Source organism: Pygoscelis adeliae, unplaced genomic scaffold (assembly GCF_000699105.1).
Source record: "Pygoscelis adeliae isolate BGI_AS28 unplaced genomic scaffold, ASM69910v1 Scaffold67, whole genome shotgun sequence".
Taxonomy (NCBI): domain Eukaryota; kingdom Metazoa; phylum Chordata; class Aves; order Sphenisciformes; family Spheniscidae; genus Pygoscelis; species Pygoscelis adeliae.
Window position 1 is genome coordinate 2,462,812 of NW_008825271.1, and position 17,950 is coordinate 2,480,761.

General features: G+C 40.9%; 1 protein-coding gene across 1 annotated transcript in view; it reads right to left on the reverse strand.

Moving 5' to 3' along the window:
* MMRN1 (multimerin 1) overlaps positions 1 to 10,192 on the reverse strand; it is a 45,849-nt gene extending 35,657 nt beyond the window's left edge. The window contains exon 1 of the mRNA XM_009329762.1: positions 9,578 to 10,192. Within this exon, the coding sequence (XP_009328037.1) occupies positions 9,578 to 10,104 (527 nt within the window). The 5' untranslated portion in view covers positions 10,105 to 10,192. The remainder of the gene's footprint in view (positions 1 to 9,577) is intronic.
* Between the last annotated feature and the right edge of the window lie 7,758 nt (positions 10,193 to 17,950).

The window sequence follows — 17,950 nt, forward strand, 5'->3', positions numbered from 1 at the left end:
GGGAGAGCAGAGGGCCTGCAGGAAGGAGGGCAGCAAAAGAAGAAAATAAATTTATCTCCAGAGAAGGAGTGCTGTGACTGCTTGCTGGTAAAATTATCTGCTCTATGACAGGATTGTTCTGAATAAATTCGCAGTCAATGGAAATGTTTCCATTTAACTTCAGCAGGCTTCGAACCAGTCCCCTTGATGCTGTGATACCCGATGTTGCTGAAAAGCGAAGCACAATTTACGCTAACATCGCAAAATTATAATTTCCTTCGGGTGTGAGGGTGAGTGGAAGTTTATGAGACTGCCCTTCCACAGCACATTTCCACTGTAAACTGTTCTTTGGGTACACTGCCAAGAAAAAAAACCAAAACAAACCTTCACAAAAACTGCCAGCTACAGGGTATCAGGTGTATCTGTATGTGATCACTTCCATTTGCTTGTAAGCACAGATCCTTGTAAGTGATCCTAAAGCCACACAACAGGAACACGGGTGGCAGCCGTGCCACAAAGGGTATAGATTTTGTTCTGCCCCTTTCATATTATATCTGAAAATGAGTTATTTTTATCTGTGAGTAAATTAGATTACCTGGCTTTTAATAGAAATGCTATTGAATCAGCACAGCTGAACATCACTGAATCATGAAAATGAGATTATTGTGTTGCTGAAGGAATACAAAAGGACCCAGAGCTGGAGCCATTGTTAAAGTCCGTGCACAGCTTGGTGGTTGTGCATCATACAATTCAGATTGTATGCAGTTTATTGGTATTTCACAAAATAGTTTATGAAATACTAATCTCAGTTCTACACCTGTTTTCATTTTATATTGTCCTGTACACCTCGGCAAAGGGGATGTAGAAAGATGCTACAAGCATCTGTAGCCGCTAGGTGCCTTGGGAGGAGAGGCTGAGGCGGTGGGGCTTGTTCAGGCTGGGGAAGGGAGGCCTTTGAGGGTACCTAACAGCAGCCCCCCCACCCCCTACAGGGAGGGTGTTTAGAAGCTGGATCTAGGCTCTTCCCAGCAGTACATGGCAGGAGGACAAGAGACAACATGTCCAAATTGAAACGAGAGGGTCACACTGGGTATGAGAAACTTGTTCCCCATGAGGACACCAAGGCACTGGAGCGGGTCCAGAGACGTTGTGCAGTCACCAGCCCAGAGCATGGAGCTCAGTACCCAACTGCATCAAGCCCTGAGCAACCTGGTCTGATCTCACACCTGGCCCTGCTGTAAGCAGGAGGTCAGACGAGACCTCCCCAGGTCCCTTCCAACCTGAATGATCCTATGGCCCTGTGAACCTGTGATCTTTGCTTGTATATCTATCTCCTTTGGGTGATCTGATTGTTCTTCTGAATACAGTAGGTTAAGTGCATTCATATATAAAAACATATAATGACATGGTGTGGAAGAAATCCATTTTTTCTGTTTCTTTTTTAAGCTAGGATCTTTCCCAGTCTGAAAGACTTTTATACAAGGATCAGAGTACAGACCCTAAATTTAGGTTGTATAAAAGTATGTTGCTGTGATATATTTTCAGTTTGCTTTAAACATCCTGCCAAGTTTGGTTGAGGAGAGAGAATGTTGGCTGACATAATGAAAACACTCAGATTATAGGGATAGAAAGAACCCTGACAGGGTTTTTTTGCTATTGCATCGGAGACCAAGTTTTGGTTTTGGCAACTTCCTTTGAACACCACTAGGGGACTACAGAGACCTCTCACCTTTTTGATACTAGTGATAAATTCTGTGCCTTTATATGAACATCAGACATCTTTTGAAATTATAAGATCTAGTTCAAACAGAAATTATAAACCTGAATAAAAATTGTTTAATATTTTTAGGTTCACTGCTCAGTTTTCTTTGTTCTGAAATGTATGAATCTAGTAATCGCAGCTGCAACAAAAATTCAGTACTCACTAGGGACTGACCACAAACAAATCAAATTCAGAAATCTTTTTTACATGCTGATTGGAAAGGAAAACCTGGACAGCCTCTGAAAAGTGCATTTGATATGCAATATAATATAATATGTGCTGGTAAAATATGTCATAGGATAGGTTTTTAAGCCTGAGAAACAGCTGACTTGTTGACACCGAAGTATCAGGTGGGGGGAGTCATACCATTTATTTAATGGTTTTTTTCAGGATTCAGGGTCCTGACATTTTGTCCTGCCTATTACAAAACACAAATTCTACTCTCACCATTCATTTCCTTTTCTTGTATGTACAGTGCTGAAGCCTTGGACTGTGAATAGCCTCTGTCTCATCTAAGTTTTTATTTACTGTTGTGACCAATTGTGTGTGCTGCAAAAATTAATTCACAATTTCCACTTATCTAGTGCTTTGCTGATCTATTTTAGCATTTAAAAAGTTGTCTTGTTGTGAACCAGATCAGCTCTTTTAGACCTTATCTCCCTCTCTGTGTTCAGAGCCCTTCAAAATAATCAAACTTTCCCAAAGATAGAATTTAGACTTTTGAGAGATATCCATGAATCTGCTTCGAGAATCATCCAGTAAAACACATTCGAAAACCCAAACTGCTCTTTAGAAGGGTCTTAATTCTGCGTTTTTCCCTCTGGAATATAAATTTATTTTCCATCATCTAATTGAGTACAAAATTCATTAAGCTAGTTCTGGTCTAGTTTACTGTCGCTGCTTCTCAGATGACCTTTAGTGGTACTGGTTTTAACTGGTTTGTTAGTCCTTTTCTAATCTACAGAAAAGGAGATTGCCGTATGTCAGTAATGGCTTCTCCGCTTTGAGAAATACTGACAAAAAAACCCAAACCTTTATAGGTGACAAAATGAAAATGTTAAAAAAGAAGATCCATCCCAATTCCGGGGGTGAATGTTGTTCTTTAATCCATTTATAATGTTGGTTTGGACAGCTTCTCTTTTCTTATTTAGCTTCATTAGATGGTTAAATGCCTTGCCAGTTGCTTTGTACCTGATTTGCCACTTACTCATGCAGAGCTGTATCTTTATGCTGTCACTGATTGATTTCTTAGGGGGCTCTTGAACAAAAAGAATCTGAGCCAAAGTCCATGAAATTCAAGGTGATTTTTTTCCCAGGCTTTTCCACATGACCTATGGTGTTACTTACCAGGAGTGTAATACAGAATAGATGCTTATGGATTTGGCAGAAAAATTGTGTTTTGAAACACTTGCATTCTCTAACTGGCAACACAGATAATGCCTTTGGAAAACATATGGGAACACCTTGCTGCTGTTCTTTTCCTTGCCCCATCTAGTCTAGGAATTAGTGTCAGTTTTCTAAAATGTTAATTGTATTCAGATTTGTAAGAATGCATATTTTCTGTGCAGACTTGAGCAGACGTTTCTGGTGTACCTTAAATGAAATGCTGCAGAGTCGAATGTTTGCTGTGGCTGGGAGGTAAATCCCAACACTGTGTCCAGTTTGTTACAGTCCTACTAATCTATGCAGTGGGGTGAAGAGATGTTAGCAGGGATGGAAAACAGTCTGTTCCTAATCCTCGCTGTTCCCATGGCAGATGAAACAAAGAGCAAGAGTGAAGATAAGCGTGAGCATTAATGCAGTAGTTAGTGTAATGAGATGAGTGGAAACCTTTATTATATTCATTAAAAAATTTCAGAAGTCATCTGTATAGTAGCGCCTTATCTGGATCTGATCGCAGAAAAACTAAATAACCAGACTCTGAGGAGGCTAAGACAAAAAGTTGCCGGGGCTTTTTGTCTTTTATAAGTACCTTGTGAGCGTCTCAAAAGCAACCTGGGTGGAGATGTGATTTTTTTTCCCCAGTGCTATGTTTCCTGTGCTACTGAAAACAGTCTGTCATATCTCTGCCTTGCCATCATTGCTGCAAGGCTGTCTCAGAAAACCAGAACTTTGGATTTTGTTATTTCCTGAATTTTTGTCTAGTTTTCCGAAACTATTTTATCACCTACAGTTCAGAATGGTATGGACATGTGTTTACCATTTCTTCTCTCCCTGAAAGACAAAACATCCTACAGGGTGTCTGGGAGGTAGTGCAAGCTGGGTAAACCATGTCCCGCAATGGCTCCTTCCCACCCAGGTACTGGAAGTGCTTGAAAGGTGACCACCACAACGGAGCAAACAGACCCTGTAATTCATTCTGTGCATGGGACATCAGCAGTGGAAAAGATTTCCTCAATGCATGGGGTATAATAGCACTGATATAAACAAAAAGTCTATGAAGCGCATGGACCTTGTGCAGCTCTCGGCCTATACCAGTACTGCTGTACAGTGTGCAGTAGTACCTAATCTGCACGATGCAGTAAGGTGTTTTGCTACTTCACACCAGCAGTCTCAGTCATCTGTTTTACTTCTGTGCTCAGCAGAAGGCAGCACTAATCTCTAAATACTTGTGTTAAAATTCTCTTTGGACAGTTACATTTTCTTGGTACCATGCCACAGGCTTCATTATGGAACTGCATAATTATGGCCTTTGCCCCATTTATTCTGTGGTTGAAATAGCAATAAAGTAGTGGATTCCAGCACTTGGGTGAACGATTTGCTTCGGTCTTTAGGACTGCAATGGGAGTAACACTGCATTCGGCATGCGTAGGAAAATTAGACTGTGGGCTTACAGCCAAGCGTCAGAAGTACATTCAAGACGCTGCTGCAGAAGAGGGGCTCATTGCAAAGGTCTTCTGCATGGCTGGAATACAACATTGTGAGGGCAAAGCAAGCACTGCTTGTCAAACATCCTCTGACACTTAGCCACCAAGGCAACCTAAGTACCAGTGTAAGAGGTTCCTCATTCCAGGTCATAGTGAATATACCTAGTGAGGTAGAAACCTAAGCCATGCGTGACTTTATTTATTGTAAATGCACACTGATGCAAAATCTTAAGAAATCGATTCAAGAATTGTTCTCTCTGCTCCATTAAAAAGTGACATGATCAAAAGAGACTGTGAACCTTGCACTAACTAGGCAGTTAAATCAGGTTTCTACGTCTTGTGTATTTGAACCGTCTGCTGAGCTTAACCATTCATTTTAATTTGTCAGTACACTAGAAATTCTACCAAGCTGATACAGGCAAAAGCACTTTCTGGGGAGAAATGCAGAGGTCTGGTCATAAGAATGAAATATTTCAGCACTCCTACCACATGTGACAGCTAAGCAAATCTGTCCCTGGTACTGACTTTATTAAACACTTCTGTGGTTAGTAATAAAACACTGTCACCTCACCCCTACCCAAGGTAATGGCAGGGGAAGTCTATGAAGACCCGCAGTGGATTCGTGATAATTGGAAAATGTGTAATATACACATACTAAGAGAAAAGAGTAATGTAGAGCCATCCAACAATGTGGAGATAGTGTGGTTAATTTACAGCCTGAATGAATGTCCCATGTATTCAGGAGCTGCCTTGAATAGTAATTAACAAAATTGGGTTTGGAATGGAAGGATGAGTGTGCTAGTCTTAGGACTCAGCCTCAGACTTGCTCCATAGCACCACTGTTATTTAAGCTGCTTTATACAGTGAAATACTGCAATTCTCTCCATGGGCTAAAAAAGATGTATCTCACATGAACTCAATCGAAAATAATATATCATCAATTTTCTTTTTTGACACCAAATTGGTGCTCACATTTAATGTCACTGAACTTTGGTCTGCTGCTGAAGCACAGCTCTAGTTTTCCAGCATTTCTTTATTCATTGATATGGACAGCATGAAAATTTGAGGATAGGTAGACATAATAAAAAGATGCATATTTTTTCGTAGAGACATAAGCCTTACATTTCGGAGCTTAAGTCAAATTCATACAAGGAGTGAAGAAAGGAATTTTCCTTCAGCTCAGGCTATTCCAGATGTGCTTCCTGTGAAGTTTCCTTATCCTTCTGAAAGCTTGGATGCAGGTCCTCCCAGAATGGGGGATACCTCACCAGAGAAACCACTCTTCTGAAATGGTGTGAGAAGCAGGTAGCTACAGAATCTATAAATTATGTCCTCCTGTACCTATTCTAAGGTTAACTATAAAATTGTTCCACTTCACTGCAAGAGAACAGGATGTTACTGCATTTTCATTCCAGTGAAGAATAAGGAAGAGTTTAGTTGTTTTAGAGATAAGGATATGCCCAATATTTAGCACTTAAAATACCACATCGGGGTGTGATATAGAGGGGCTCAAACCCAAGCTTTGCCTTATTAACAGCAGAATCTTGAATCTGGAACCTTTAGCCCTATTGACTGTACTCCTCATCAAGTGACTGCCTGTTGCCATACGTCTCTGCCCTCAGAAGTTCTGCCGGAACCTGGAAAGTCAACCTGAGATGAGTTTTTAAAATAAAGTCATGGTCTTTGGCAAATACGGTTCTGTTTCAGTAGGAAAAAAAAAAAATTATTCTGACAGTTCTAATAGCACATTTCCTTCAAGAAAATGAAATGGAAACTTGTCAGAACCCTGATGGCATTTGTGGGTCTTATTCACCCTGACCAGCTTGACCTGGGGTCTCCACTGCCTGTGGGCTCAGAAGCCGCAGTAAAGTTCAGCCCAGGGCTAGACTGCGCCTGTGGCAGTCCTGACCTGCAAGCTGACATCCTGGCCTAACTTTGACCTTGCCCCATCACTGTGGACTCACCCAGTGATCACTGGGCTGTGTCTTACCCTGGTCACCATCACCAGGTCTGATCCTGACTCACTGATTTGCCTTCCCAGCTTGATCTTGGCACTGCAGCAGCACCACGGCTGCGCCTGGCGATTTGAGCTCTGGGGTGATGCTAGCTGCTATATCCGGCTGTGTCCTGCCTGCCACGCTTGGTGGTTGTCAGAAATATTCTTCAGGTGCAGACTTTGAAAATCCATCAAATATTTCCAAATCATGCTCCTCTGACATTTTAATGGGAATTTTGCAAAAACAGAATGAACGAGAAGAACTTTTTTCTAATCTAGTTCTAGTATGCATGTGATATGTGTACATAATATTGTCTTCAGATAACCTAGGGTAGAGATAGCGAGGGAATTCTCTTTGTAATTAAGCCAGTTAGGCACATGACCTCCTTCAGAAAGGGGTATTTGGGTAATTAAGCTTGTACAAGGGGCGCATATTCTACCTTGTGGGTAATGTGACAGCCCTGGAGACTCCTCAACAAAGTATATGTATCGCTATTTTTTTAATTATAAAAATATTAAAAAACAAATGCTCATTCTTGTTTTGTTTTCCTTCCTCTTGTCTCACTGACCTCTCTCTATTGTTCCTCCTCTGTGGAGCCTCTTAACATCAGTATCTCTGCACATATGTTAGCACAATGGGTTGCCATAAAGAATTAGAGTCATGCAGTTCCTACAAGGTCACTCAAAAATTCCGGTTGGAATACAGACTATAACTGAAGAGTTGCTTTAATTCAAAGTAAAACCAAAAAGCAAACTGTGCTTCCAAATTTCCTCAGAGGTAGTACACTTTACAACTGTGAAATCTGCTATTGACTCATTCATGCTGTGCTCAGGTGTTAAATGAGTAAAGCTCGAAGAAAGCTGTATGTCTTTATTGGAAGATTTACAACATCTCTTTCACTTTATTTGCAATAAAGATGCAAAATTTTTTTAAAAAAGAAAACATATGCTAGAAATGGATAACACCTGCACATAATAAATAAAAATGCTTGCGTTCTTATGCATAGTTTCTCAGCAGTAGCTTCCAGGTGTTTCACAGCAGTGATCGGCAACATTGAGCACACTAGACTTGGCATATTTTCATGACTTTACTGAAAAAAAAAGAGTCACGAGTGACTTTATTATTCATCCAGGTTGAATTCATAGGGAAAGGGAGACAGAATAGTGAAGTGACTTACTTAAGTCACAGTCCAGGTCAGTGGCAAAACCAGAAGAAAAGCTCAAAACACCTTAGCTGATTGTAAAAACACTTGTACGCGGTAGGAGGACAAGGCTTGTAACACAAGAATCTTAATGTGAAAAGGATTGAGCCACACCTAGTACTGTAGACATTTGCTAGGGAGAAGCTATGTAGCCCAGCAGTTTGAGAAAGAGAGTGGGGATTCCGCATTCTGTTTTATATTGAGGTTTCATGCTGCTACACATTCCTGTGACTTTGATGATATGCAATCCTAGCTTAATTGCTAACTTGCTCAACGGACTCAAAAAAAAAAAAAAAGACCTTTATGTGTGTTGCACAGCAGGTTGCTCCTCGACCACTTGTGAAATAAAGTGCTAGCCAATACAAGATTTGCTTATTTTGCCTCTCTGCAGTTGCAATCACATCCCATTATGATAAATGAAATATGAGACCTTGTTCACCGGAGACTGATTTTTTGCTTTCGATATTTATATCTTATGTAAAAGGTAGAAATAATACCTGCCAATTCACAGAGTTTTTCTGAAGATTAATTTCACTGGAATACTATTCTTGAAAAAAGCTGAGAAAGCTAAAGACTCTAAGGTTAGCATATATCAAGACCTGTTTTAATGGAGATGCAGTTATCAGCTCTCACGTGTAAAGAGAACCCATTTAACTCAGGTTAACTCAGACACTGTGCCAAACAGCATAGTAAGGTGGTGTAACGGATGACATTCACAGCTGAAGGAGTATGCTAGGAAAGCTATCTGGGAAGCACAGCTCCTGGGGTACCTCTTCCAAGTGGAGGCAAAGGACTCCTTTCCTTTGGGTCTTTGTGCATTATTTCACTTATGCACAATCCAAAACATGCTCAGGTCAATGGGAATCTTTTTGAGTTGAAGGAACGTTAGCTTTTGAGTTGAAGGAGCAAGAGTTTTTCCTCCTTTTGGATGCTAACATTTGGGCAAGTACTATCAAAAGAAGAAATCTATATTCTGAAAGCCCACTCTCCATAAATACTATGGAAAACAACCAATCCTTTCTGTCTTCCATTTTCTATCAGTATCTGAATTTATATCAGCAATTAAGAGAACCTTGCAACATCTCCAAAGTCAGTATTAACATCCCCATTGAGAATTGAAGACTTTGGGGTACAAAGAAAATAATTGAGTGTTCCAGAGCTATAAAACTAGACAGTACAATTTGATATACTCTGTTATGCATAGCTATTATGTATTAAGTTATGCAGTTCTGAATGCACATTCACCTGCAATGCCACTTTCCATAAGTTTTTATCACAGAATAAGGTGTTTCAAATTGTCAGACATCGATGCATTTTGTACACTTAATTGCTTGTATTTTCAATTTAGTGGAGAAGTTTACAAATACAATCATTTTTAATAGATTCCAAATGAAAAGGTGCATTTGCGATTTCTTTTACCCCTAAGAAAAGGAAGAAAACAAACAACAAAAGTTTACTGTGTATAAAACCAGGAGGCATCTATTGCAGTCCTTTCCTACCCATATGTGATAACCACCTTCCTGTTGGTTTTGAGGTAACTACCCTGAGGAATAAAATATTGCAGCATTTACTCTGTTACAAATGTATGGTTTTGACTGGGTAAATACTGCAGGTTTGGTCCCTTGTTTGTTTTAGATGGTCTTCTTTAAGCTCAGAAAACAATTTTACTGAAATTACTAGAACTTTTGCCAATTATTTCACTGGGAACAGGAAAATAACCATTCCTAAGCAGTACATAGGAGACAAGAAAAAAATAGGTAACTTTCCTTACTTTCCCCTGGTAGTTTCAAAGCCGGATGCTTTGGAGTTGGCATCCTGCTGGGTGCTGGTGATACCAGTGCTGTGGGATGACTGCTTGAGAGATCTGTTCCCTGTAGCTGTGTCCTGGCTTGCAGTGATCTCTTGCTGGAGCGGGACCTCTCCAGCATTGCTCTGTAGAGATGTCCCTTTGCTGCTAGATGAGCTTCCCATCTTATCTTTGTCAGAGTCACCACCACTGTGTCCATTTGACTGGCTTGCAAGGGTAGAAGTTGTAGGATTGGAGGTTTTCTTCACTGCTTTTATTCCCAGAGTCTTGCCTGAAGATGCAAAAGGAGGTCCCTGTGAAGCACTCCCTTCGACAGCTTGGATCTCAGAATGGGGTGACCCCACAACTGTGGTAGGAGATGGAGTCAAGTCTGAGTGACTTGTCCGGGTTTCACCACCCTGGCTTGTGGTCCAGAGCTTTCCTGGAGTATTAAATCCAATGCTGCCACTCTGTAAATGCAATAGGAGCAGCAAGAAGATTATCTCCTTCATTCTGCTGGTTTGTAAATGCTACAAGTTATCTCACATTTATTTCCCAAGCAAGAAATCCTGTAGCTTCTCCTTCCTCCTGAGCTGCTGGTCATACAGTGAGCCTACCCAGAGGATGCCCTGACAGGCTTTATTTTTGTAGAAAGGAAACAGGTTTCGGTGTTTCAAAACTGACTGAGGAAGCCTGGTTTCCTGTTTCTGTGGATTCCTCTGCAACCTGTGACCCCTTGGAGAGCGGGAGCCTGGCAGCCTTTGTGGGAGGAAAAAAGTTTCTGCAGAAGGCACAGGATAAAGATTAATGGCACAATAGAAATGTGGAAAAATATGTACTGTGAAGTAATCCTAAGGGATAAAAAATGAAATTATTAGGTAATTTTCCTTTCACATGTACGTGTACAGAGAACAGAAATGACTTGTCACATGCCCTTTGGATGGTTCGTACTTGTGACCTTGTTATTGAAAAAAGAGTTGGCAAAAGTGGTGTGCTACATAAAGCTGAAAGTTTGCTGTGTCTTCTCTTTTTGTTTGAATGTTTAAGCACACTGCTGCCAAAAGTGGGGAGATGATAAGGAAGAGGTTCACACTGTATTCATCATTGTACCACAAGCCTTCGAATGTAATCATTTACCTGTAGGTCATTGGCCATTTATGCCGCATCCTATTTCTATAGTTCATACAACGATGTCTATGAACTATTTCTGTAGCATTGCCCACAGGTGTCTGGTGTAACTTCAGATTCTCTAGGGCATGAGAAACACCTACGTGGGCCTGGCAGAGGTGGCATATTATCTATGGGAGACGTGCCCTTCTGGGGCAGGATACTTGAGGGCATTTCAAATGGTGTTAGAAGCTTACATAGGGGCAACTGAATCCCATCCTAGATCCCCATTGACTGTAATTGGAGTTTAGACACCTAGTTCACATGCAGATACATATTTATGAACCTCTAAATGCATATCTCTAAATCTACTAGCTGAATCCCACCCGTAGACAAGACTGAAAGGGATATCCTGAATCACTGAGTCCATTCCTTCCCTTTTATGCATACTTTTACAATTAATTAATTAGAATTATTATTATTCTAAAACAATATTAATTGCAGCCTAAACATAATATTGGTAACTTTACATGCAGAAAAGATCTGGGGAGATGGATATTCAGTATAAAGAGTAAAGATCATTTTTTACACCAGAAGGGTGGAAGAGTACTGGAGCAGGTTACCCAGAGAGATTGTGGGATCTCTGTGCCTGGAGATATTCAAAACTCAATGAGACAAGACCCTGAGCAACGTGATCTAAGCCCTGCTTTGAGTTGGGTTTTGGACCAGATGACCTTTGGATGTCCTTTTCAATCTATATTACTCTATGAAATTATGCTTAGTAGCTGCAAGGTTGAATATTGCAGTCAGGGAAGAGGAGAAGGAATCTTTCCTCCTCTACTGCCATTCTCCAGCTCTCTCAGACTAAGGAGAGTTAGTTTCTTGTTGAAGAAAAAGAAAGTGAAAAGGTAATTGCTGAAGAAATTGCGTAGAGGACTGTAACATGAAATTTTAAATTAGGGACAAAGCAGTAACAGAATAGACCTTTCAGAAACCAAATAGATCTGAGAGGGTATTGTCAACCTGTTCAAAAAACCCCTAACCACCAACCAACTGCTGCACTAAGGACTATGGACAATGCATCTATGAAAGCAACCTTAACACCTGGAAACGGAACAGCATCTCCTGGGCATGCTTCATATTATTTGAGGATCACCTTTTCTCAAAAACAGAAGCAAAATCCCCATTCCATGGAAGTTTGATGATTAACAGTGACACCATGGAAAAGCTGGTAAATGACTTCCAATTCTTTTCAGAAGATAACTTTCAAAAAAAAAAAACCCAAAACAAACCACCATGGAGGATAAACCACTAGCTCTTATTGCAGTCAGGTAAACCTCTGTGATGGCTGTTCCTGCTTTGAAAGATTTGGATAACAGTGCCTTGCTTTTGGTTTCCATGTGACAGTCTGGCCTTTTAGGTGTGCTAAAGGGTTGGGTTTTCCATTTGCTATGATTTTATTTTTCTGTTTTATTGTCTCAGAAAAGTGTAGGCTTCTACTGTGCAAGTAAAACAGATGCAATTTTGTGATACAACATGTTAGAAAAGAAATGCAGTTGTGGTCCCCTTTGGAGACTTTATTTCCCCTCTCTTTTTCTTATTCATAGTGAAAATCTGCAAATGCTCTTTGATTGTAGGGCACAGGAGACAGTCTGATGAACAATCTCATTTGAAGGCTAACATAAGCTATTTCATGTGAGCGCTTCTCTTTTTGAGCTCTATATTTGAGATTTTGAAATAATACCATTACCTGAGTTAGCATTTGTCATCCCATATTTTTAGAAATCCCAAGACAAAATGAGGGGTAAATTAGTATTGACCATATTTGCAAATTGAATGCAAGCTGGCTTTAAAAAAGAAAAATCACAGCAGCTGCATACTGTGTTTATTTATACAGTCAGAGTGCCTAATAACAAACAAAGCTTGGATTCTGCTTTGAGTTACTCCACTGCAAGTGTTAATTCTGCCTCTAAAGTCAGGGAAGCAACTGCAGATTTCCACCAGTGGAGAGAATAACAGTGTAGAAGAGTCTGGCTTTTGGTGGTTGGTAGATTTCATTACAACAGTGTTTATTTCCCTGTCGGAATACTCCAAAATGAAAATTTATTGTTACTATGATTTTATTAGTACATGTCTGGGCTGTTGATTAAAAGATAAAATTGTTTGAAGCTGGTTTTATTTAGCAAAACAATCTCGGGACTGTAAGAAACTCAGGACATCCATTTTCAGATTGCTGCATGCTGGATCTGAATCCCAAGCTCATTATAGATCGTATTTCAGCATTAGTTCAAATCCAAGCGCCGCTCATCTCAGTGCAAATTGAACCTAGGAAAAGATAAACACTTGGATGCATTTGGTGAAACTTAGGTAGAAATAGGTTCAAAATTATCCTGAAAACTCCCACTCAACATGCTGTTTGCTCCCTTACGCATAAATCTATAGGTGCCGCATTTTTTGTATTAGTTGTGTATCAGTGTTACTGAAATCCCTGCATGTTGGGCTGGCCTCATGGGCTTTTATTGTAAAATTTAAAAGTTGACCTTGGAGCAGCAGCTGGATCTCAAGTTGCCAGTCTATATTAAGTGCCCATCCTGGAGTCTACACTCATGCTTGCTGTTGTACACATATTCTTTCACCCAACGAGTCTTAACTTTTATATATATTGGCACATTCATCAGGAGGGATGGAGAGTCTCTCATCTCCCATGAGAGCACAGGATGGTAAAAGGAGCGGTTTCCTGGGGGGTAGAAATGGAGTCTGAAGATGCAACTGCGCTCCTGGGGGGCATTTAAATCACCCGGCTACATTACATAAAAGAACAGCACCCTTCTGCTCACAGAAGTGTTACTCCTGTTTGGTACTGTGGAAGAAAGAACAGTATTTATTTTCAGGGTCACAGCTGTGGCTTTCCAGATAAGGCAAGTACTTTACTGAAGCCTGAGTAAGCTGACCAAAGGCTGGGATTTTAGAAACACTTTTGTATTTAACATCTGCCAATGGCACACACTCAATACTGTGACTTCAGACAAATCCCTGCTCATCTCATTGAATAACTTGAACCATTTTCAGGGACTTTCAACTCTCCCAAGCACTGTAGAGGGAGCATCAGGTTTGCTCTCTTCTGCAGTTATCAGACTGCACAGCCACTTTGGCAGAGCTACTGTTGATTCTCCAGATTATTTAATAACTTCCACAAGCCCACCTCTGCTACACAGCCACGGTCTGTCTCACAGCTATCATCCTCACTCTTTGGGGTTTACCGGTAGTAAAGCTATCCCCAGTCTTAGTCAGAGTAGTCCAAATGCACAGGGGTTAGGCACTCCAGAACTATCCAGGCCAAGGACTGCACAGCCAGATCATCTTCTCTACCTATGCTGGCAGCTACAATAACAGCTGTAAAACGCTGCTCAGACCATGGGCTGTATGCCTGCTTAGCACCTAGTGTCACAAGTGATATGGTAAAAAATGAGAGTTTCTATGTGAGAAAGCTGTTATTGAATAGCACTTTATTCCACTGGCATGCCTACTGCTGGGAGAATTTGGCTTTCCCTTGCCCCAGTTAAAACACATTTGTATTTGAGATAATTTTTCACATTGCTTGCAGCGCCTCTTGGTACCAGCTGAGCTGGTCCAGTGAAAAAGCCACTTTGCTTTCTTCTCTCATATACAGATGGGATAGGGCAGCACTAAAGACATGAAAATAGGCACATGAGGATCAGGAAGAAGAAGTCACTTCTGTAGTCACTCTGCAACGATGCAGGAAATTCTCATCAAGTTATACGAAGAGCTCTAATACCCCTCTATATCAGAAGAGGAAGTATCTTGTTCTTGTCATGTTTCCCCTGTAAGCTCCAAAAGCATATTGAAGGCATCTGAGCAATGCTGAATTCCCCCCCTTTTTTTTTTAAGTTAACAACTTGTATCCAATGTATACAGCTGGTTAGCATGAATTAAAAGCACACAATATAAGCCACATCATGCTCGAAGTGGCTACATTTTACTGGTTATAACCATTGCGTACTTAGACAAGAATATTTCTCCATAAAAGTCAGTCCACGAAGTTCAAATTTTACATCTAAAATAAGATTCAACAAATCAGTAAGATTTCTTTAGATTACTTTTGATTGCATAATACAGACCACCATGTCCCTCTCAAAAAATGACTCCTTTGAATCTTACTTTGCTTAGAACAGCAGTAACAGGAAAAATCATTACTTTCTGTAGAAAGGACATAGCAGCAGAGGAATTTTCTGATTAAAGGTCAGCATGTGAAGTTTGCATGCTTACAGCATGAATTCTTAGTGGTTTTGATGACTCAGCTGCAATCTGGATCCAGCTAAGGCAGAGAGTCATATTCCATCATCAGCATCACTCTTGATCAAACTAAGCATACAAAATACCCTACACTATTTGAGTACACTTTTGCTGAAGTATCATGTAATAGCTGTGATTTTAAAATGTATTCCAATATATTCTTTTCCTTTGCCTGTGGGCAAGTTTTTAGCCTTCAGAGACATTTATGTATCGAAAACATCTTTTATGTGGGAACTGTGGCAGCCAATGAAGGAGATATTGCTCTCTGCTCTGCTCTAACTTCAGCCTATCCTTAGGGCAAAGTCAACATCAGGTAAGTGGGAACTGGCGATGGTCTGGGTTACTTTCTAAAAAAACCTGTGAGCTGTTCCTAGCATTTCCTTTCTAGAAATGATTTTGACATGCAAATACACGAAAGAACGCTAGGATTTTCCTAGAACAAAAGAAACAACTCGTTGGTGCAGTGCTCTAACCTTGGCCATTTCCTTCCCTGTACTGCCTCCCAAGTGTGATGGAGACACTAATCCTTGGTGAGCATTGTAGCCTCTTTTAGCAGCCTCTAGGGGGTGGTGCTAAAAGACAGTTTAGCTTAGGGAATGCTCACACTATTCTGGAGACCAAACCATTCCCAACTGCCAAGAAATCAGCAAAAGACATAGAAAAGCAACAGTTACTTATATAGCCTTTAAATCCAACACTAATAAAAGCTTGGCTAGCCCCAGGAGTCAAGGCTTTACCTTCAGGAGAATGTGGCAAGCTGGGGACTAAGTAATCGTTTCTGAAGGACAGAAACTTCCTGGATGCAATTTTTGTCCATCTGATAGTGTGAAATTCCCACGCATATCTGCTACTGACAAAGCTTCGTTAGCAACACCCTGTGAAAAACAAACTGGTGCTGCTAGAGATAAGCACTGAAAAGCTCCCATGCTACCTCATTCCCTAGTATGTCAATCAGTAATGTTCTGTGGAAACTAGAAGGAAGCCAGGGCTGTGACAAAAGACCAGAGCAGTAAAAATTTCCTCTGTTGGTAGCACACATTCATATCCATGCTGGACTGTTTTCTCACAGCTGAAGGTGGCTCCACAAGGAGTGATCAACCCTCCTGAACAGCAGTGCTGGAAGAGCAGCATTTACCTGAACACTGGAAGCAGTCAAACCCCTTGGCATTCTTATTATGGCAGGTCATCAAGTGCTGCTAATTCCTCTGGAGTGTGAATCATGTCTGTTTTGCAGAGTCTAGTGCTAACAGACTGCATTCAGCATGTGTGTCTCTGCTTTGGCAAAAATGGCTCCTTGGTTTGGCTGGGGTTTTGTTCACATCAGTAGGAAGGAGAAGGGAGATTGGGGTGCTTCCACTACAGCTTTGGTAGCAAAAACAAGGGAATAATGAAGTGAGAGAGAGGTGACTGAAGGGGAACAGGGCATCATATGGAAAGGAAGCTGATAAGAGGCAAAGAACAGAGAGATGACAGTTACAGAATTAGTGACAGTTCTGGAAAGGGAACCCCATGCTAAAATCTGGATTTGCAACTTCGATTGAGCTTTCTTAGAGCTCGGAGGTGCTTTTATTTTCAAGCTTTTCCTGATATGGATGAAACAAAAAACCTCAAAAAGTAGAACACCAGAATAAAGCCTACACTGCGTTGTCTCCAGGGGGTGTCCAAAGAAGTCCCTCTCCTTCCTAATACTGTGTGCCTGTGCCAGGATGTAAAGAAGCAGGAGATGAGTAAATGAAATGTCCATCAGGGCTGCTGCTGGCCTCACAAAAATGAGGTGGGAGTCCAGTCTAAGGTGAGAGCCCTTTCCACCCTTGCTTTCTCCTCTCCATTTCACTCCTTATATTTCCTGAATATCATAAAGGATACCTACCTTTCAAAAGTAGCAGCCAGAACGACCCATAATTACCAAGGTAATAAAACTGGCGAGTCTATCAAGCTGCATGAGGAGCAGCCTACAGTTTGCTATGTCCGCATGCTGGAAATATCAGACTGAAGTGATAGCTGATATTCCTCCCATCACTGTGTTTCTTATAACTGCTGTTTCCATGGCAAATATACAGGCTTGGCTTTCTACAACCACACTCTTTTATCACTTTTCTTGTAGGTATGTATTTCATGGAAAATAGATTTCCTCCCCCCACCCTGAGCAGCTCAGTCCAGAGTGAGAGTCACAGCTCCTTTAAGGGACAATGAGAAGCCATTTGCTTTTTTTTAAGCAGAAGGAACGTTGTGCAAGATATGCAAAGAACAAGTCTCAATGGATACAAGCAAGATAAAAATTTCCTATAAAAAGTTTGCATGTGATTTCCGAAGATCGCAGGAGTTCTGCTCACGATGTTTTGGTTTTCTGCATTTTCCTCGTCTGAGGCACCTATGGGTTGATTTCATTTTCATCATTTTATACACAGAATTGCTGTTTCCGTTTTCCAGCACTGAGACCCCAGTGTTGCAACTGGTAGCACCCAGAGAGCTATGAAGTTCTTCCATTATGCATCAGGCTATGGCCTGGTGCCAAACTCTGCCTGGGGCATTTGAAAAGGCTTAGTGGGCTAGAAACCTAAAAGGGAAAGTGATAATACAGCTGTAGACATTTCAGTGTACATAAATTTAATTCTAAGTTTATCCATAATTCTGTCTCCTAATTTTTGCTGTTGTGCTTGAAATTTGTCCAGGTTTGGTTGGGTACATGACTAGAGCTTGTTGCTGTCCATAGGGTGGGTGTATGAATTGCACAGGAATAAATGTGTCAGGCTCTAGTTTTTGTAGTGAGCTTTGGTTTGTTATTGATGTTCTAGTTCAGTAAAGAAAGAAACGTGATTTGCCTGGTGTTTCCCAACTGGCACCTCTGTGGCTTGAAGTATATTGGGTCAGGCTATGGGAGCGTCTTAATTTCATTCAGATGTGACTCAGGGGTAAGTTGAGTCCCAGAACTGAACC